The sequence below is a fragment of the Daucus carota genome, chromosome 4, assembly GCF_001625215.2.
Source record: "Daucus carota subsp. sativus chromosome 4, DH1 v3.0, whole genome shotgun sequence".
Lineage (NCBI taxonomy): Eukaryota > Viridiplantae > Streptophyta > Magnoliopsida > Apiales > Apiaceae > Daucus > Daucus carota.
The window spans coordinates 30496013-30517656 of NC_030384.2; the positions used below are offsets into that span (position 1 = coordinate 30496013).

At 34.8% G+C, this 21644-nt stretch overlaps 2 protein-coding genes and 1 pseudogene across 3 annotated transcripts; 2 read left to right on the top strand and 1 right to left on the bottom strand.

Moving 5' to 3' along the window:
- Positions 1 to 49: 49 nt before the first annotated feature.
- Positions 50 to 17767, bottom strand: LOC108219002 (uncharacterized). Of its 2 annotated transcripts, XM_017392226.2 has the most exons (17): positions 17344 to 17767; positions 15563 to 15642; positions 14737 to 14787; positions 13712 to 14224; positions 12934 to 13188; positions 9906 to 9971; positions 9464 to 9643; positions 8374 to 8425; positions 7973 to 8251; positions 6983 to 7093; positions 4735 to 4923; positions 4015 to 4290; positions 2592 to 3212; positions 1573 to 2012; positions 1431 to 1491; positions 1266 to 1334; positions 50 to 690 (listed from the first exon to the last, which is right to left on the bottom strand). In XM_017392226.2, the coding sequence occupies exons 1-17, from the start codon at positions 17515 to 17517 to the stop codon at positions 622 to 624; spliced, it is 3486 nt and encodes a 1161-aa protein (XP_017247715.1). In that variant the 5' UTR covers positions 17518 to 17767; the 3' UTR covers positions 50 to 621. The 2 variants fall into 2 exon arrangements, with proteins under 2 accessions (XP_017247715.1, XP_017247716.1); XM_017392227.2 differs by lacking the exon at positions 14737 to 14787 and having other exon boundaries at positions 471 to 690; positions 17344 to 17668.
- A 1072-nt stretch (positions 17768 to 18839) lies between these two features.
- LOC108218055 (enoyl-CoA delta isomerase 1, peroxisomal) lies at positions 18840 to 19907 on the top strand. Its single transcript, XM_017390979.2, has one exon. The coding sequence runs from the start codon at positions 18892 to 18894 to the stop codon at positions 19639 to 19641; it is 750 nt and encodes a 249-aa protein (XP_017246468.1). The 5' UTR covers positions 18840 to 18891; the 3' UTR covers positions 19642 to 19907.
- Positions 19908 to 20522: 615 nt separating this feature from the next.
- Positions 20523 to 21250, top strand: LOC135152289 (enoyl-CoA delta isomerase 1, peroxisomal-like; annotated as a pseudogene).
- The last annotated feature ends 394 nt before the right edge of the window (positions 21251 to 21644 follow it).

Here is a 21644-nt window from a genome sequence, read left to right on the forward strand (position 1 = left end):
ATTACAGCCAGTATTTGCCCAAGAATAATGAAAGATAAATGCAAGGAGATTGGAAAGGTTGAAGGTTAAGAATTACAATAATAATATATTTATTTTTACATCACACTTTGTACAAACTAGTACCTTGGTTGCAAAAGCTGAGAACTAATATGCATCACACAACTTAAAACCAATTAAAAGCAACCTATACAGTAAGAAGTATACATCATTCTTTTCATGACCTATCTATATGCATTCAAGTGTGGATTGGCTTGTCTTGCCCTCAGTTCGGTACGCCTCGATGACATTGGATAAAATAAGATGGCCTGCAGACTCCTCTGCCTCGAAGATGATCAATGTTAAACTCTTTAATATTCTTAAGGAAAAAGTGATTTCCCATTTGCAAAACCTATTCATCCCAAAGACCAGCATTAGATAAACTGTGGGCATATTCAATGGCCAACATCCTTGGCTCATATTAGCTGTATAAGAATTCCTACGAACGATATCCCCAGCTGTCCATACTCAAATTTAAATATCCGAAATTAGAATTGCTGCAAAAAGTGTCAGCAGACACACTTTAATGGTTTAAAAGCAGATTGTAGATGAGCAGTCAGTACGACCCAGATATCCATAATTTTGCTAATTTGATAACTGAAGTATCCCTTGCATTTGAAGATATGGATTCTCTAATAGCTTTTCATTGTTACTCTGCACACATAGCAAGAAATCACTCAAATATCAGATGTGTCTAGTGCCTTGACATACTGAAAAAGCTATTTAGGAGCACAAGCGAAACAAGAAGATAGCATATTCTTTTGTAAAGGGCAGTTGATACTTTTCCTCAGCTTTATTTTATAAGACGCGGAACAACATTTTCTCAATGCAGAAAAGGAATATGAGCTTACCTAGTATATAACAGACAGAAATATTATTAAGATGAATAGATAATACATAACTCCAAAAATGAGAAATTAATAACATGCATTTGATATGTTCAGTTCCCACATATAGGCCTCTGTCAAAGACATAGTAATCATTCCCTAGAAAAGTTAAATATCTTTTACTGTCAAGGTGGATTCATATGTCGATTGATCTAGGTCTTCAAATGAAATCAAAAGAATTTGATTTTGAATTCCTCACAGGGAGTGTAATGGAATATTTGTTTTTTTTTTTGTACTATTAAATACTGATATTCAGCAACTTGAAACATTGTATAAACAGCAGCACTTAAAGTTGGACGTTGTCAGAGTAAAACATAACATCAAACTGAGGAGAGGTCTCACCTGTTGAGCTCTACGAATAAGGCTTGAAAGCCTACGTTGGTAACTTTCCGGTTCTTCCGTCATCATTCTCTGTAAAAAATAAGGTCTCATGTCAGTTCGGACTAACTAGTAAACAGAACCGGACAACTGTAAATGACAGGCTTGGAAAAGATAAAATATTTTTGCCTTCAACAGAAAAGTTGAAGAGTAATATCCCACTCTGGAGTCTGGGTCATTCAGCAGCTCCCTACAAAAGATAGTAAAAAGCTATATTAAATATTTGTGCTACATATGAGCCATTTTGAAAAGGACTGACTTGCAAAGATACCTAAAGCAATCGTCTCCACCAACTTCTTCGAAAGCAGTCGGTACAGCAGTGCATTTACCAACTAAAAGTAAGATAAGTGCGGCCCTTATATCTGATGTGGCACCAGGAATGTTTCCTCTACCTTTACTACCAACAGAAACACCTAACGCGATGTTGTCTGTTGCTGCACTAGCTAGTTGAATCAGAGGCCAGTGAAACAAAGCAGCAGGGACTCGAGCAACCAATTGCATGGGCACAACAGCCTGTCCTCGGAGTAGTAGGGCGGCCATCGATGCCGTTTCACCAATTAAAGTGTCATTATCAATACCAAATTTGTTTTTTGTATCTTCATTGGTAGCCCCCTCACATGACATTCCTGATTTAGCATCATCATTACCGCATGACACTGAATTTGAAGGCAGGACAACCAGACACAGTTGGGAAAATAAGATATAGCACATCTGTTGACACAGTGAAAAAATATAACAAAATATAAGACAAGGACTTGATAACATAAAAAGATGATTCCCATAGCAATACAAGATATTTTCATATAAAAATTAATTGTACTGCCACTTGTGTAAACTAGAGAATAGAAATGCCTGACAGAATATTAATCAGATAGCTTGAACTATGTTTCTACTTGCTAGTAATCTCTGTAAGGAATAATAATATAAATATTCCACTGCCAAAAAAAGTTACTACTGCATACTGATTATTCTTAAAATTGGCTTTTAAGTCTATTGATTACCATGTGTTTGTATAAACCAAGTAGCAACACCAATAAAAGCTGACAACACTGGATCAAACCAAGGAGAGAATATCACCAATAACAAGAAAAAGCACAGAAACAAGGGGAGTAACAAAACCAATGTAATATATTTTATATGTTTGGAATTTTTTTTAAACTATAATGCTTTCACTTTTAATATGTTTTGGCCAATTTGGAAGTTGTAATTGTTGTTCGAGCAAGATGACACACATTAATATTACCATCAAATAGATGTAACAGATCAGTCTATGTCCTTCACAGGAGTTACCTTTAAAATATTTAAGTGGTCTGTTTCGTTTATGTCAGCAACCAAGGACAGCGCAGTACTCATAATATCCAAAACTGCATTGGCTTTCTCAAGACAACTCTTATCTTGTAATTGTTCAACCACTTCTTTGTTCAAATGCTGATTTTTTCTCTCATCTAATAAGAATTTGCATCTTGTTAGAAGCCTATCAAGAACATATAGAAATCCCCATCTGACGAGGCTATTTTTTGACTTCAGAAGTCCACAGAAAAGCCAAATTGACAAAGGGACATCTAAATTAGTTGAATAATCATTGACACCGGCAAGAGCAATTTTTTGCTGCAAGGTTTTAACATTTGACCATATTGCATCCTTCTTATCATTAATTTCTGCTGCAAGCAAATCACCCAACCACAGATACCCATTGTGGCGATATGCAATCCTTTCTGAGTGAAGGAGAGAATGTAAAGTGGCCCATGCAAGTTTTGCTTTCATGCAAAAATCTTCTCTTACAAATCCATCCTCAATACTTTCCAGATAATTATAAGATTTGGATATATGTCTGAGATGGGAAAACTCTGTGTCTAAATTAGTGAACGAACGAACAAGTGTATCAAACTTCTCCATAATCTTTTCTAAAAGCTGCAAAGAACATTTTCAAAAAAAAAAATGAAAACTAATGTCATAAAACCAGACATGTAAACGAATCATCAACGAACAGTGCACCTTATATTACTACTAATCAGAACTCTGAAATTGTATGAAGTGAACGAAGTTGGGAGGGAGGGGAATGAAACTTATACAATATCATGGCCAAGTGGTTATAATTTCAATCCTTTTACCATTGTGTTCCTAGCAATCCAAACTAGAGATTGAATTCACCAATTTTAGAAGGAATGCTTCATTCTCCATCCTACTCATCTTTTTTTAATCATCATATAAAACTCACACTCTGTCATTCTTTAACTCTTCCTCATATCGCTACTTCTACTGAATGAAAGTCGTCGATCCCATTCCATTATCTCCAAGCAAAGTGAGCATAATAGAATTAAGACCAAATACCAAAACTTCTTATGAAATTATATTCTTTGTATAATAAGTATAAAAGGCATGATGATATATAACAAGTCTCTTAACACCTTATTGTTCCAGGAGAACTAGCAACTTAACATTATATAAAAACTCTTTTCACTCTGCTTAAATATTTCCCCAGAGAAAGGACTCCAAGGATCCAATCTTCAATCTCGAATAATAGACTGTCGGAGTTGAATTTGTGGGGGGAGGGGGGTTATACATTTTAAGCCCTACACACTTTATTGTTTTGGGAAAATTGGTAAATGACGTTTAAGTAACATATTTTTATTTTAACAGTTTGACAAGTGCATAAATCGAAAGGCAGCATCTTTTGAGACTTGAAAAGCAAATGATTGCATGACCAAATTACCATGCATAGTCTGTCACAGTTGGCGTATCTGGACAAAGCAGCAGCAACTGAATTTTTCAAGAGGTCCCCAACGCCTTCCACCCCAAGCTTAACAGAAATATGCAATGCTTCGGGTGCATCTGCGAGAGTGAGCAACGTAGCAATAACTTGACTTTCATCATCACTATATTCAGGAACTCCAGAAGCCAAACATTCTCCATTTATTTGATGCAAAACATAGTCAAAAAGAACCATGTAAAGATTTTTCCTATCAGCCCTCAGGTTTGCAAGCACAAACTGCATGCAGAAGATAAATATACGTTGAACTCGATCTTGTGTGTTACATAAATATAATCGAAGGCCAACTACGTCAGTGTCTACTTCTGAAATGCTGTATTATATCCTGATAGGTAAAAAATTAATTATCTCAGTAGCTACATCTCATAATTCTGTAACCACTTTGAATTTTACAAGTCCATTCCAGTAATAAACATAATCAAAACATACACAATCCACTTTATCCTATAATCAGTAAACTTGTACACTAATATTTGGCAATTTCGTGTGATATTTATTTGTTGCTGCTTAATTACTAGTGTGATATTACTAATGTAAACTCTGATACAAGTAAAATGACTTGCAGATCAAGTTTTTTTTAGTAGTGAGGTATATTATGGTATCATATTTCTTTTTGAAATATTTATCCCGTAGAAGAAATAATAGAAAGGACTAGCACCATACCTCCATGTAAACAAACCCAATTCCTCCAATCAGATCAATTTGCTCAACAAGAATTCTAGGACTAGCCAAATTAGGTGCAAGTCCATCAGCAAGTACATAGAACATGTTTGTTAACATGCATATAAGCTTGCAATGGACAATTTCTGCCCAGGAGTTGTTTCGGCTGACCTGTATAAGAACCTGAATTACCTGCAAGTAAACAGTAAGTAATATTCGATCACCACGATTTTCAAGGCTTAAGTTTTTAGGGTTATAAGACCAGAAGAAAACTATTTTTGCAAAGCAAGAGATTATGTAACCAGGAGGCCGAGCTGAAATATATTATTATTGAGACACAAGGTCACTCTGAGTCCCTGACTCTTAGTCAGACTCAGGTATGTATCCAAGAGTCGGTATCAAATTTGAAAATGTCAATATCCTTTGACAGCCGAAATTGGACACATGCAACTATGCAAGTGTGAAATTAGGCCTGTAAATGGATCGGATATCCGATCCGATCTGATTCGATCCGTAGGTAAATAAATGGATATGGATCCTTAATAAAAAAATCCGATCTGCTAATAATCCGATCCGATAATGATCCGGTCCGATAAAGAATGGATATGGATATGATCAAATCCGATCTGTTAACGATCCGATCCGATTCATACTTACTATATTATATATTTATATTATATTGTATTATAATATATTATATTATATTAATATATTACATACAAATTAATAATTTCTAAAAATACAAGACAGAACTCCGAATCATATTTTCTTATAACCGATTAATCGCTCCTAAGCCTTGACTTGGCTCTCACTTTTATTATTCGGTTAATCTAACAATGACTCTTTTTTTGTGTAGAGTGAGTATAACCACATGGGAGCTAAACTCTTCCAATTAACACCTTCTCAATCACCTGTTTCATATGTAAGACATATTTATTGATACATTCTATGTTGAAATTTTTACAGGAACAACCAACAAAGTTTTTGAGTTGCATTTTTATTATTAACATGAAGCTGTAGACTTTAATTTACTGCTTTATTAGTTTTCTTTGTGCTTGTTACGTTAAAATTCATGAATTAATATAGCTAGAAAATATCACTTTTTTCTGTATAGAAGTTAAAACATTCTTCACGGTGAAGAAATATATTTCATAATTTTCTTTGGATTGGATATCCGATCCGATTATCCACGATCCGAATGGACCGGATATGGATTGACTTGTAAAATATCCGACTCCTGATCCGATCCGATCCGATCCGAATCCGATAAAATTAAATGGATTAGGATATGGATTTAGTCAAATCCGATCCAAATCCGATCCGTTTACAGGCCTATGTGAAATGGAGATTTCTAAACATTTAACATGGTCAAAAAAAGTTATTGTTTGGCATTATGTCCATCACACACAATTAGATATGAATATTCATAGCACACAATTTAAAGTATAACATTGGAAAATTTCATCTCATATCTATACTCTTAAGAAATAAGTATCCTGTAGGCCTAAGATTCTGTTTTGGTTCTGATTGCTGGAGGGGGGAGTATCTGGTTGCAACACTAAAGATGGGATTTAGATCCCCTCGCTTACACAGATGGCATGTTCCATCCAATACAGGTCAAGTACATAAAAAGTAAAGCGCCTGGGTAACGAAATTTAGAAATACGTGTAAAACACAATCATAACAACACAACATGCAGAATCTCATTAGGTCTTCTAGCAACATGTGATGCATTGTATACCTACATGTGGAATAATTTCTTCTGACTTCTGATTCTTTGATTAAAGGAATAGTCAACAAACATTAAGCTCGGAAAGAACAAACTTGTGATGTCTTAAAAGAAGAAATAGAATCATAACTAAGCTTACAAAATCATAAAGAGGGGAATAAATACTTAACAAAACGATAGGTATGCAAGCACTCTTTTCTGGAAACAAATTAAATAAACTAAAGAACAAAAGGAAGTTCAACAAATATATTTCTCGTACTAAAACAGTTCTGTAATCTTTATCCCTTTTGAACGAATAGAATCTCCATTCTCACATTGCAGTTTTTCCTTGGCCTAATTTACTCTACAATTAAAGAAATACTTTACCGCTTATGACCCTGTTATATATCTTTAGTATTAGTCGACACCACTAATAAAATATCCACAGAAGTCTTTAGTGATTTAAAGTCTAAACCACCAACATCACTATATCATATTTACTAGAGGAATAAAGTTGCATAGAAAATGAAAAGGATGGCTTACTCTTATGTCAAGACCCACTAATCTGCTCCTGCGGATTTCGCCTCTACTGCAGACAAAATAAAGTAAGCAACTAAGAGCAGAAGCCCAAATAAACTCTTCCTTCTCTTGCATCTGAGATAAGAAGGTAAAAAAACCTTCAGACAAAGGAATGTGCAAGATGCCCCAAGACGAAACTGATTAATCTTTATCATTGAGATCTGCACCTTATTTACCATTTCTATCATGAAAAGTTTAAGACATACTAATATGACTCCAAGGGATAATATGGCATGAATAACTTAAAAAGTTCTTCCTCCAAGGTTTTAAACCTTTGATGTGCTAGCTGGAAGTGTCCAACATACATATTCGTCCAAGTCTTATACTCAGCAATAATTTGACTCTGTGCATGTTTCTGGATAAAATATAATGTCGAGTTTTTGACACAGGAATGGAGATAAACTTAAGTCAGGGGTTGACTAATCTGATAACAAGCATACGACAGATTCAAAAAGTTTCCTTTATGACGCCTATGACTTTGTTCACACTTCAGAGCAGATAATAAATGATCCAAAACAAAAAGAATTGGAACCACCTAGCTCTAAATTTCAGCAGTATGTGCTTCTGAAGTGGATTACTTTTCAACATATTGGACGTGCAAAAATCCAATACTTCTACATATTATGTGTAATTCTGAGATGGGCAATATTTTAAAGATTTGTGAAAAGTATCATCTTTTCCACCTATATGGAGAAAGGTTATTTATGTAAATTATTTAATTATTTTTGTTTAACAGGCTTTCTTAGCAATAATAACTACATAAGCAATCGAAATAATACTGATAAGCTTTATTAAAGAGATAATGGTGTTTTTGAACTCTTTGCCATATTTTATATGTAGAATGTGCGCGACTCTCTTGTTCTGGTATACAATTAAAGTAATAATACATAATATGTTCCGTTCCAGTGCTCCAGACTCTTGCTATGTGGAAAACTAGTAACAGAGATCTGGTACCTGAACGAGATGCAGTAGAAGCTCATATAAAATACCCAAAATCCAAGACTCAAACTTATCAACAGCTGTTGAGTTTCCTATCTTTGAGTAGTCTGGCATTACTGTGCCATGGTTGGCAAGTTGTGCTAAACTGTCAAGATATGGTTGCTGGAAATATTTTTCAGTTGTCGAATCATTGTCAGCTACCCAAGGCTCCAACAACTGGGCGTGGACCCCGAGATTCAGAATTAAATCAAAAGCTCGAGCTTTTGAGGCTAATCTAGATGTACTTAGTATTTCCTGTAAATAAAATTCATAATACAGAGATAATTATATAAAAATCTTGATGGTACCTTAATATATTTAGTTCTTGTCTAAAATGATTCATATACAACAAAATGAAGATGAGAATTTTTTTCAACCTCAAGCATTGATAGAGTCAGCGGAGCAGCTGATGCAGAATCCATAATGTACCTACAAAACCATGTTGTGGAACGATCTTGTACAGTAAATGTTGAGTAGTTAATTTTAGAATAGTAACAAATATAGCAAATCAATATGGAAATATGACTTTAGAATGAACTATACTGACCCCGTCTTCTAGTGGTGACTACTTGACAAATATGCGTTAGTTCAAATCGATAATTTGAAATACAGTACTTCATCATCATGGCATAAAATGAGGTATATAGCCAAAGACACTACTAAATCAGATACCATGAAACTCTTATATTTTGTTTTGTTGGAGTGAATAAAAAGAAAGGAATGGTATGACAATGTAGTAAGATATGGGTAATAATTTTTAATTTTCATTTCTTCCTCCTTTCCAATCAAAACAATTTAAAATACAATTTGAGAAGGAATGCTCTATCTCCCATCCTACTCATTTATTTAACAAATCTTGTAATAAAAAATTTGCACAGCCTCATTGTTGTCCATTTCTCCCTCCAATCTCCACTTTATCATTTTGTTTTTTTTTAAATTATTCATTCCATTATACTCAGCCAAAGGGAGCACTGAAGTGGACTACTAGAGGACAAAGGCCACTCGAGGTTAAATGATACATATATTAGAAACTTTAGGTACTCACTAAAACATAAAACAATTTGATGGGTAGGTGGAAAGACGACAGGAGTAACTGAAAGAATGAAAAATTGTGACACATCATTTTTCGAGGAAGTAAACATCAATTTTAAACTGCGTTCATGAGTAAGCATCTAGACCATGAAAAGTTACTTAGGTGAAGATAGGAATGTTTGAATCATTTCATCAACCTACATTTCTATTAAAAATAAAACATGCAGATGAAGCATAAAATTTCAAATGTATACCCGATTAAACCGAGGCAGGAGAGTACCATCTACTGCCTAGATTAAAATTCTAGGGCAACAGTTGAATCATTGGGGAATCTTTAAGGTTTTAAAAACACGTTCTGCTTTGTGAAGATAGTGGAGTATGTAGGAACATAAAGCAACATGTATTAATGAAAAGATTTTAGGAAGTAAAACATACATGTCAATAACAAGTTTAATAAGGATGCTCGTGGCAACATCCATTGATGGCTTCCCATTTCTGTCACTTAACTTTGATGACATAGTCATCAGGTTAGCAGCAGGAGAAGGGGCTTCCGAGCATACGGCAGCAATGACCTCACATACCTCCACAGAATTTAGTTTTAGCGGTGGTTGTTCACTGATGTACATATATATACAAAACAAATAATCAGAAAATATCAGATGTAAATACAGATTTATACCGAGGGACATAATGTACATTTTCCTGAATATTTTCCTAAAATAAAGCTGTCCAACTAAATACCATGGGAAAATTATCACTAGGCATCAACACAGTGATTTTGAAACCAATAATGCAATGACTAACATAACTTCATATATTATGAGTGGCAGAAAGAAAAATATGGTTGATAAAATTAAAATTTTAAAGATTGATATACCTGTAATGACGGTAGTGGAAAAGTGGTCGAGGACGCGGGCGGTAGGTGCTCACTAGAGTATCTTCCCTGAAAATAAATAAAAAAGTAAAATGATTCTAATTAGGAAAAAAAGAACAAGATAATTCTCTGACAACTAAAACAACATTTAGACAAGTTATAATACTTAAACACAGTCAGCGAGGGACTAAATGTGCCGTAACGTCGAGTGAGATCCCGGGTGCGGGAGATGGGGGGGGGGGGAGCTTTCCATGTATTTAACATAACAAAGAAACAGATTTTCATTAAAAAAAAATATCAATTTGATAGTTACGAAAGGGCAGTGTTTATTTGGGGGAAGAGAAAGACTGAGGAAATGAGAAGCACTTCTAAACCTGTTCTTTTTAATGCTTTAGTGCTTTCCTCTTGTCAAGGAAAGCTATCTATAAGAAATCTCGATAGACAACTTTCTTTAGAAAGCCTCACTGCGTAATGCATATATTTCATCCTTAAACCTACCCAAAGACCAGCAAAAAGTGAATTACATCAGCCATAATCCCATACCATTTAAAGACTTAAAGTAGGGAAGCAAAAATAGGTCATCTACCTAAAATAGGACAAGTACATTTGTCAAATGGTACAAATTATGAACCTAATTGCAACTGTCTAACACACAGTAACCCAACCAGACCTACTTGGCTCAAGAAATCATATAAATACTAGGATCTTATAAGCTGTTTGATCATTTAATCGATTAAAATAAAACAATAGCTTGAGGAATTTTCTTTCATAAAGAAAAGGAATTGGCTGATTCAGCTTCCAGTTTGGTAATCCCACAACTAAGAAGTTCAAAGGCTAAATACTAGTAATAAGAGGAAGTTAACCTACATCACTTCGGAAAATTCACACTCAGCAATGACAATAATCTATTAATCTTCTGAAATTACAAGATCGAATCCCTATTTTTAATAGAACTAACAATCTTTTCAAATTAAAATCAAACTCTACAAAAATAAATGCTCCTGATTCTTGTCGTAAAGATCTACTACGATAATAAAATCTACTACAACAATAAAATAAATAAACTTAATTTTAAAATTTCTAAATATTGGGCTTACAAAGCCTATAAAAATTATTGACCAATGTTTCGTTGGCCTTATCCATACCATGCATTAAATTTCCTATATATTGAGTCCATTGGTTAAACCACAACAATGCATAAAAATATGCTTGGTGCATTACTTGATGAGTAGTGTATTGTGCATCACAAATTAAAAGCCATGAACATCCTGGAATAATGTGACTAACTTTGACATGTAAGACATCAGACATAACATTATCATCAAACTTCCTGCTGCAAAATATCACCAAACTTTGTTTCTGAACTCTCAAACTTTGCGTTATATTTATACATGATATACTATAAGGTTCAAGATGAGGCTCCAATTGTAAGATATGCAATTTTATAGAACCATGTGAAGTTTGTATCCTATCAGAAACCACTTTTCAATCGAAAGGCATGAACTTTCTAAAATAAGGTTATAAACTTATTACCTGAACTATGGCACAAACATCATTCTCTAAATCACAACTTTGTATCATTTACCAAAAATATATCACAAGGTTCATGACAAGGCTCACCTTGTGATATTCATATTATGTCACTTTTGAAAAATATTTTGTATGCTGTATATCCAATCAAGAAATACACTCACAACTATATAGAAACCTTTAGACATACTCTTAGCATGATCTTCAATATGTTCATCTACATTTTAATCTGAGGCAGAGTTTTCTTAAGTCGAGACAATGTGATACGGGGTGTCTGTTAATTAATTGTGAGGCAGGAAATCACTTTATCAAAGATATGTGTATTACGCCAAGAAAAATATATTCTACTGAATCGATGTTTTGTTGCCCCCAATTAAACTTTATATGATCGGTGATCTTTTTCTTATTTCTGCAGCATCTTAGTATTTCATTTTCAGCAGTTCCACCTGCATTCTCGACATTCTCAGAATTTTCTGTTTGTGTGGGTAGCTATTGAATGTAATGTAAATAAGGCAAGAGTTGCGTAGTGCCAGTAAGATGGCAAATTCTTGAGTCTTACAGCAGTTAGGTCTTGTTAAAATGCAAGTATACAATCTGGAGGGTTATGCAAGTTTTAATTGGTACAAGGGAAGTGCTTACACACTGGACAAACCTTTTATCTCCAACTTCTCTGCCAGATATCTTACTCCCCCTAAACGTTCAAATTGAATACATCTGGTCGGTGTTGGCCCTAACTATCATAATTTTCAAGAAAATGGCCCCAAATAATAGTGCCGGAGAAGATGGCCGTGAGCTACCATTTTACAATCCAAAACGCTATATCATTTGGCGTTTATCCTCTTTCTTCTTAACACTACACGATCTAGCGTTTTGAAACCCTAAACACTATTTCATGTAGCGTTTTGCTCCTAAAAAGCCAGATCGTTTAGCGTTGTATAGAGTTTTTCAGACCTAAACACAACACGATCTAGCGTTTCTCCCAAAAATCAAAACGCCAGATTATCCGGCGTTAGTAAATGGTATTTGGGGCCAATTTTTTCAACTCTGTTATTATGGACGTTACTTGTGGGTTTTGTGATATCTGGGGCCTTTTCTCGGTCTGTCATACATCCCCCTTAAATTATATAACTCCTCTTCTCTAGCATGAATTAATCCTACATCTTTTCCATTCACTTCTTATTAATAAGAAACTTCAGAATTCTTAATATAAACCTCCAAGTTTACTTCGATCAAATTCCTGCTTAACCTCTATTAATTATATAATCACAAAATTATTTACTAGAAAACTTCAACATTAAGCATGTCCATTTTGGTAAATTGCTCGTTGAATGTTATTGGTTGTGAACACAAGATAAATATATAAAGTGGGATGAACAGGAAATTAATATATTCAATAGTGAATGATAAGTCCTGACAAAATAAAAATAAAATAGTGAATGATAAGAGTGTAAATAATAGAGTGGTTGAGTATATAACAGTAGATTAAGTAAGAAGAACATGCCATATCTGTGAAGAGGCTGTCTTAGAGCGTTTCGATGCTGTTATTGCTCTCATATGGGAAAGAGCAGAGGCAGTGTTCGTAGTTGTAAGCAGCGAAGTTTGGAGCAATTTATCAAAGTAAGGCATACCAACTGTCCCAAAAATTCTCCATGGTTGACCCTTCATTTTGGCTTCCATGTCTTCAACAAGAAGTGAAGCAGCCCCGGCTTCAAGAAAACTATGCTTACTTACACCTTGCATATTCAGGAGATGATCACTGCAAGACAAGATAGCAAACATGTTATAACAAACAACTAAAACAAATGACAATGAATAAATCATGACACAAAATATAATCAGTCCAAGCAAAAAATTACAACTTGGCAAAAAAAAAAACACACACACACTAAAGATGTACATGGGACCATTTAGCTTTAGCTTTTAAGAACTTATTGCTTACAAGTTATAAGTAAGAAGCTACTTACAAGTGAAAAGTAACTTCTAATATATTAGTTTGGATAAATTTATTGATAATTTACAACTTATTAGGTATCAAATTAGTAATATGATAATAACATATTATAAATCATATTCTGAAGTGATCATATACATTTTATAGAAGTCCAATTTTAAGAATCAAAATAAGTCGGTGAAAGAAGCTAAAGTTTTCAGCTTCTCATATCCCAACTTATAAGTCAGATAAATAATATTGTTACACAAAAGGTACAAATTATAAGTTGATTCTGACTTATAAGTGAGAAGCTGGGCTTAAGAAGCCCAGCCAAACACACATAGTCTACCTATCAAGAGAAAACAATGATGTTTGCTGATGTCCTTGCCAACGCCATTTGGAAATATCGGAGGCTATAAACTCATAATCTTCTTTTACTTTAACTGTCTCAGTAATTGATGAATTTAAACGAGAAGCAGCAGATGATTCTTTAAGCTCGGAAGATTCTTTGACATTTTCAGGGTTTATGTGAGAGCTGAAAGACTTGCTCAAGAGAGATGACAATGACGGAGGTAACTGTCTTAATGCTGTAGGTGTGCCAGTCATAGAAGCAGCTTGAAATGATCTTTTTGGTACTTGTGCTACTAGAGAACGAACATACTTGAGAGATTTGACAAGTTCCCCTGATGCAAAACTTGACAAGGGCATCAGAGATATTTTTGAAGATGTTCCGGAAGGTCCACATTGGCTTAAAGATCTCGACCATGGTGAAAACTTACTGTTTGGGCTAATATCACACTCACAAATTATGTTTGCACAAAAACAGTCGATCAGTAGTAATGTCTCCTCACTTGGTTTATATCTGTAACAAAATAAATGAAACTTCAATTCCATGGAAGCATATTTGAACTCAGTGCTATACATTTCAAAGCATAGCTTTGTATATATCACCAGCCCTTATGAGCTAACCCTAAAATGTTATCCATACAAGTAAGAAAACAATGGAAACCTTAATACTGTGAAGAGTAAAATGGAAGGGGCACAATGGTACAACTTTATATGTAAACTAGCACAATTCAGATATTTGGATCTTAAGTCAAAATTCAGCATAAGACATCGAGGCATTATAGAATTAAATGAAATTGAGATATTAAATATTCAATTTTGACTCCTTAAAGATTCAAAAGTCCAGGAAGTAAATGACTATGTCGAACTTGCTCATAGGTAACCAATTAAACAAGATGGATATTGATTAACAAGCAGAGTAACCAACTTCATGAATCATGTGCATTATATTTTTGGCATAATTTTAAGCCACGGATATGCATTCTGAATAAACAAAGAAGACTTACAGGAGTTGTGACCAGAACATACCGTAAAAGATAACGTTTTAGAAGCGCCACACACCTTGTTACTACAGCTGGGCTGATGCAACCGGAAGTAGTATAAGTGCCCAAAGTAGTAAACAGAAAGTAATTTACATAAGAGCTATATAGTACAAGACAAAGACAGATAGGAAATAACAATAATATTGTAGAAATTGCTCCCATGTTTGTCTATATCATATTCCATCACTTATAGTAAGCTTATATTATCCAGGAAAAATACATCAAACAAGAGAATATTTGTCCGAAACTTTAGCTCAAATATTTGAACAGTACATTTACGCAGTCCACTATAGATGAAGCAAAAACTGGTATCACTTAGAAATCTGGGCATGACAGGGACTATTTCCTCCCACCCGGTTTTCTAGTCCCCATTTCCTTGTTTCTTTGTCCAAAAAGGTTGTCCACATTATGTTAATATTGTAAATTGCACATTAATTTTGTTAATTTTCTTAAAAACCAATACAAATTTTTGGTAACATATAGCTTATTTATTATAATTAAGTAAAAGGTGGATTTTGATAGGGACAGAAGGAAGGGGCAGAGGGAGTACAACATTAGTCTAAAAACCTCAATTTAACTAACTAATTTTGCACTTAAATGTACAATAAATTCAGCATTTCCATCGATCTTAATTATAAATGGTTAGAAATAATAACAGATTTAAGCCCAGAAAAGGAGTTCAAAACTTTAAAAACTATTTCCAGCCACAGAAGAAATTCATGACCAAACCAAAACAAAATATGGCATACGACGCAGTAAAACATGAAACTATATTAGGTTCAATCTAGAAAGAAAGTAACATCACAAGATACCTCCTCTCCCTCTCAGCAAGTGTATGTTCAATGATCAGACTGTAAGCCAAGTCAGTTGTTGTATGTGCTGCCAGATAATCCTGGCATTGAGAATTTATCTTAAACATATAATCCAAGCATTGAATATCTGGATGGTAGTGAGCAGCACATGGAAATGAAATATACAATTGTGGGAATTCATGTCAAACAAAATAACCCATGATTTTAATATGTCTGCAATTCACGAAAACAATCAACTGATGCCACACACAGCACAACGATTTAAAAAGTAGAAAATTATCCAGACACTGAAAAATATCTGAAAACGCAATGTATGAAGTTAGTTTATATATGTGCTACTGTACTCGTTTAAGAACCAATTCATAATTTTCTGTTCTACTTAATGTATCAATGAATTGAAATGAAAGAAACAACCTTCTATCTACCACTGACAAGATAATATATTTCAGTTTTTTCTTATCAAAAGATTATATACTTCAGTTTCTCCATACAAAAGTTTTAAACAATTTTAGTTGATAAATATAAGTCTAAGTCAGGGATCATATTTCCAATCACTAGGACAAGAAAAATACTTTGGCCCTGTTTGACAATGAGCGGTTATTAAATCAGCTGATTGAATTAATAGTTTTGACTAGGACTAGCTGAAAGTAGCTGCTTTGACTAGAGGATTGAATTGCCTGGTTTGGATGATGAAAGAGTAAACAATTGTTTAATTAGCTTTTTGTACTTAGACTAGATACGTGAGATCCTCTAATGAAAAACTCCTACAAGTAGCTTTTTCAAAACCAGCTTTTTGAGTCTAAAAGCCTATTTCAAACAGCTAAATTCATATGTTCAAACCTCTTATATGGCCCAAACCTCTAATTTTATCCCAAACCTCTAACTTCCAAACACATACTTTATTTGTGTCTTCAACAATCTCATTGATTGGTAGATGCTACAAATCCATCAATTGCCTTTCATCATCTAATATAAAAACTATAGATCTCATAATATAAGTATGTAAAAGGAAATCAAGCTTCGCAGTTTCTCAGCCGTAATTAAAGTTTCACCTTAAAATTTGTATATTACACAATTATTTAAGTAGTTGATCATCTTATAATAACAATCTCAACAAATACTTCCATTTATAGTGTTATTTAAGTAGTTAGTCATCTTATGCGCTGTTGTTTGGTTGTATTTTCTATTTTCTATTTACCTTTGTCTAGAAACAATATTATCATGTCTTCTGTTTTTCCAAACTATTTTCTAGTTCTATATTTTCTCACTCAGTTTATAAAAGGATCAACCACCACATCTGTTTTCCGAAAATTGTTTTTATGTTCTTAAAAACAGATACCAGTTTTTTGTTTTTTAAAACACAATAATTTTATTTTTTTTTAAATGAGAACTCGGTGAAAACGCATGCTGCGCATTGAACACCAGAAACGCATGCATGCGTTTCAAAAAAAAAAAAATAGTAAAAACGCATGACACGATTGAGATTCTAAAAAACTCATGTTAAATTAGAGTTTTTGAGTGATAGAGAGGGCCATTTTCACGGAATGTAATGTTTTCGGCCATTTAATGGCTTAATTTTCCCTTGCTCGATTTGAGCATAATTCAACCAAGAATAACTCATCAAGCAATAAGTAACGTGCACAAATTTCAACCCTAAGTGATATACTTAACACAACTGATCAGCTACATAATTTTTTCATAGAAGGGAAAGCAATATACTAAAATGAACAAAATGAACAAGCAATACGAAAACTAAGCACCAGAATGGAGTGAATTCTAACCCTAAGTATCCGCAACGTTTCGCTGGAGTGCGAAAGCGAGAGAGAAGCCGCGACGGCACGGCGGAGAGGCTCCGGCGGCTTCTTCGCCGGCGATGGTCGCCGCTTCGAGATGCTTCCGAGGTGGTGTAATCTGGAGCTGCCGGAGCTCCGAGCAGGACTGGAACTCGCCGACATAGAAATACGTATACGCAATGTGCGTATAGAGTGATTGTGTATATAGAGGTTATATATGAGTTTTAATCGGCGACAACTGTGAAAGTTAACAACTCTTGCATTTGAACGAAGATTATTGTAAAATTTGTCGAGTTCAATTTATTTATCAGAAATCATGAGGATTCCAGAATTTAAATCAAATCGAGAGTAGTAATAACCTACAACGAGTTCGCGTTTTCTTGACGAAGGAAGTGTTGTGCACTTGTGCTTTACAACTGGCAAATGGCGAAATGAGCACACGAAATACTCCGGTCTAGACCGTCCTTTCTTTTTTTGACAAATATGACTTATAGCTCTATATCTGTTCTTCCGTATTAAGTAGTATTACGTATTTTCGTATTCCATATTCTTTTTGAGAAAAGAAATAATTCAGTAATTTATATAAGAATTTTGGAAGAAGTTTTTTTTTTTGCTAAATATTTTTGGAAGAAGTTAAGTCCCGACTTTGATCTGGTCATCTAATAATGATGAATTATAACAGGTATTGTATGTGATTCGATATGAATAAATGTAAATCTGCAGAGACCTCCCTTTCTGTTTAGCAGATGGCTGGAGTAGATCATAAGATCTTCTCCTAATCAGTACTTTCGATCCTTCAGATGTTATTGAAATCTCTATATGTTTTGGTCAAGTCATTTATATGTTTGACTGCTTCTGTTAACAATTTCTTTCTAGTTATCAAAAATGATCAACCACATCAGAAGTTAGTCGCAACTAAAGATCATTTTCAAGCTGTCTTTTAAATTTGAATATCTTTAAAACTAATTTTTACATTGATTTTTTTTTTAATATAGTTGGGGCTGAATCTATACTAGCACAATTTTAATCCATACTCCTGGCCTATCCGACCAGACTCCATAATGTTCTCTCCTCATTTTAGTCTCGAAGAACGAAGATAATGGTATTTTTTGACATTTACTTGTCAGGTCTTCTTTTGGTCTAAGACCGGGTACTTGCAGTTTTGGTTAGAGTCATAACCAGAAGAGGCTAGGCTGTTGGTATGCTTTCTTGTTTTATATTTACTTGTTTTCAGTTCTTGTCATTCATGAGATTCTAAGCAATTCCTCTGGATCTTATTAACCTTCATTCTGAGCATTAGATGAATATATATCTTATGAGAAATACCGAAATATCCAGATATATAAACAGAATGCATGATAAAAATGCATACATTAAGCAGAGGTGAAAACATATTTCCAAATTGTCATCCTAAAACCTAACACTCTAAATAATTGCAGCTGTAAAATCATTATATCACAACAAAGATTCTCATTCTGCAGTATATATACTAATCCCAGCAATTTCAATGTATACCCTCAATTTCATAATCAAGAAATGTGCACCCTAGAGAAGCGCGGAAGCCTTTACATTCTAACACTTACAGGCAATGATGATCACCGTCTCAACCCTTCTCTGGTAGACTCTATCTCCGCGGCCCTTCATTGCATTCGTTGTGAAGTCTTAGCCACACCCTCTATTTCTGCTGCCCTCATCACTACAGGAGAAGGCAAGTATTTCTCAAATGGCGGCGACATAGCATGGGCTCAGTCCAACAAACAGAGATTTTTCACCATGATGTCGAAAGTAAGACATCTTCTTACTGACCTCATGTCTCTCCCTATGCCAACAATTGCTGCTGTCAATGGCCACGCCTCTGGTGGTGGCTACATTCTTGCCCTATGCCATGATTACGTCTTCATGAGGAAGGACCGTGGTTATCTATACATGGGTGAATTGGATACGGGGACAGTAATTTCTCCAACTTACTTTGCAGCTACACTTAAGGCCAAAATTTCAAGCCCAGCAGTTCGACGTGACATACTTTTGAAGGCAGAGAAGATAACGGCGCAAGCTGCAGTGACGAAGGGGATTATTGATGCGGCTTATGATAATATGGAGGAGACGATGACAGCAGCGGTGGAGCTGGGGGAAGAGTTGGTGAGGAACAACTGGAATGGGGAAGTGTATGCAGAAAACAGGAAATATCTTTATAGTGATGTGTTGCATGAGCTAACAATTGCTGAAACTGATAAAATCTTACAGGATTCTCGTGTACTGATCAAGGAAGCCGTGTCACGACTTTGATCCGGATATATATGAAGAACATGGTATCTGTGTTTTTTATGAGATGGCCCCTGATAAGAATCACGGATGTACATGGATCTTGATCTTACTCTTCGTTTTTTTCTTAAATAATTTTAATGCTTGAATACTTTGCATAGTTCTGTGATTTCAATTGCATTTGGTAGTGTTAATTATATTTAGGGAGAACAAATAAAGGAACAAGAAGAGAAATGGATGTAGTTATGTTATTTTTCAATTTTTTTAAAGTCGGAATATATCTTACTAATTTTTCTGGACAGACTTTGATCACTTAAAACTTACTGCTTCAGTAATTTGAGCCGTGTTAATGTTTCTGTAATCGATCATGCAAAGAGGTTATGATTCCTGCAAATGATTTTCATTTGAATTAGATGTAACTGGCCAAAGGTTAGTTTTTCTAAAAGATGGAACCAATCAAATCAGATAATGGCCACCCTTCACTTTTGTTTGCAATCTGCAATTTTTACTTTTAGTCAGGTTCTTGTAGCTTGTATTTCTTATCTGTTAGATATTTAATATTTAAGGGTTCAGAAACTGAAAACTCAACCTCTCATCTATCCACCTCTTCAACCACTGAGAACTGACAATCAAAATTAATTTGACCTGACAACTGAGACAATTTTTTTATGGATGGATGGCCACAATAGACCCATAGTAGATTAGCAAATTTAATATCACTCTTAATGTTTTGCAAAATTTAAACTGCAAAAATATTGATTAGTGGACGCGCAAGCTGCTGGAAGTTGTACCGTAACATCAAGCTGGCTGGCTGCAGCAAACTGTTGCAGTATATAGTCGTAAGATGCATGTTAATTGATATGACTGAAAATTCAAGAGGTAGTAAGAAATGTGCACCTTAAAAAAAACTTGGCAATGTTTACCTTCTAACACTCACAGGCAATGATGATCACCGTCTAAACCCATCTCTTGTGGACTCTATCTCCACCGCTCTCCATCACATAAGAACTGAGTCGACTGCTACACCTTCCCCTGCTGCTGCCCTTGTTACTACTGGAGAAGGCAAGTTTTTCTCCAATGGCCACGACATGCCCTGGGTTCAGTACAACAAAGATAGGCTCCTGCTCTTGATGTCCAAAGTAAGATCCCTTCTTACTGACCTCATGTCTCTCCCTGTGCCAACCATCGCCGCCCTCAATGGCCATGCCTCGGGCCTAGGTTAAATTCTTGCCCTCTGCCATGACTACGTCTGCATGAGAAAGGACCGTGGGTTTTTATACTTCAGTGACCTAGATAATGGGAAAGTACTTTCTACACCTTTTTTTAAGGCCACACTTAAGGCCAAAATTTCTAGTCCAGCTGTTCTCCGTGACATTGTTCTGAAGGCCGAGAAAATGACAGCAGAGGTGGCGTTGCAGAAGGGGATTATTGACGCTGCTTATGATACTGTGGAGGAGACAGTGGCAGCAGCAGTGGAGATGGGGGAGCAGTTGGCAAGGAGAAACTGGAATGGGCAAGTTTACGCAGAAAATAGGAAATTTCTTCTGATGATGTGTTGCATGCGCTAACTATTGCTGAAACTGATGAAATGATACAGAATTCCCGGGTGTTTGAACCCAAGTCCCGACTTTGATCGGGCTATCTAACCTGCATGTCCTACGAACAATGTCTTATTAATTATTATATGTATATCATGTGATAAATAAAAGTTATTAGTTAGGGTGGATGAGGATGGAAGGGATTGCATAATAAGGCTCTGCATAATTCTCAGTTAACCTGGGGATTAACTCTGGCGGAAACTGATCTTTCTTTCTTGCTGAATCTTCGTTTAATCTATATGTTTTCCCTTGATTCAAAACTTACATAAATTTCTCATAATCTATATGTTTTTCCTAGATAAAAAACTTAACTAAATTGAGAAAATTTAACCAGAGCAGTTTTATTATTGTCTATCTTAGCTCATACTAATGAAGTTAATTATCTCGCTAACTGCTTATATTCTAGCAATCTGCCCTCCCATAACTGAT

Excerpts from the sequence above, each read along its gene's own strand:
- LOC108219002 (XM_017392226.2), bottom strand. The coding sequence starts at position 17,517 with ATGTCGGCGAGTTCCAGTCCTGCTCGGAGCTCCGGCAGCTCCAGATTA. Across the intron at positions 9,972-12,933 it reads ACAGCCTCTTCACAGATATG|GGAAGATACTCTAGTGAGCA; the intron begins GCATGTTCTTCT and ends ATTTATTTTCAG. Across the intron at positions 3,213-4,014 it reads ACTGTGACAGACTATGCATG|CTTTTAGAAAAGATTATGGA; the intron begins GTAATTTGGTCA and ends TGTTCTTTGCAG.
- LOC108218055 (XM_017390979.2), top strand. The coding sequence starts at position 18,892 with ATGTGCACCCTAGAGAAGCGCGGAAGCCTTTACATTCTAACACTTACA.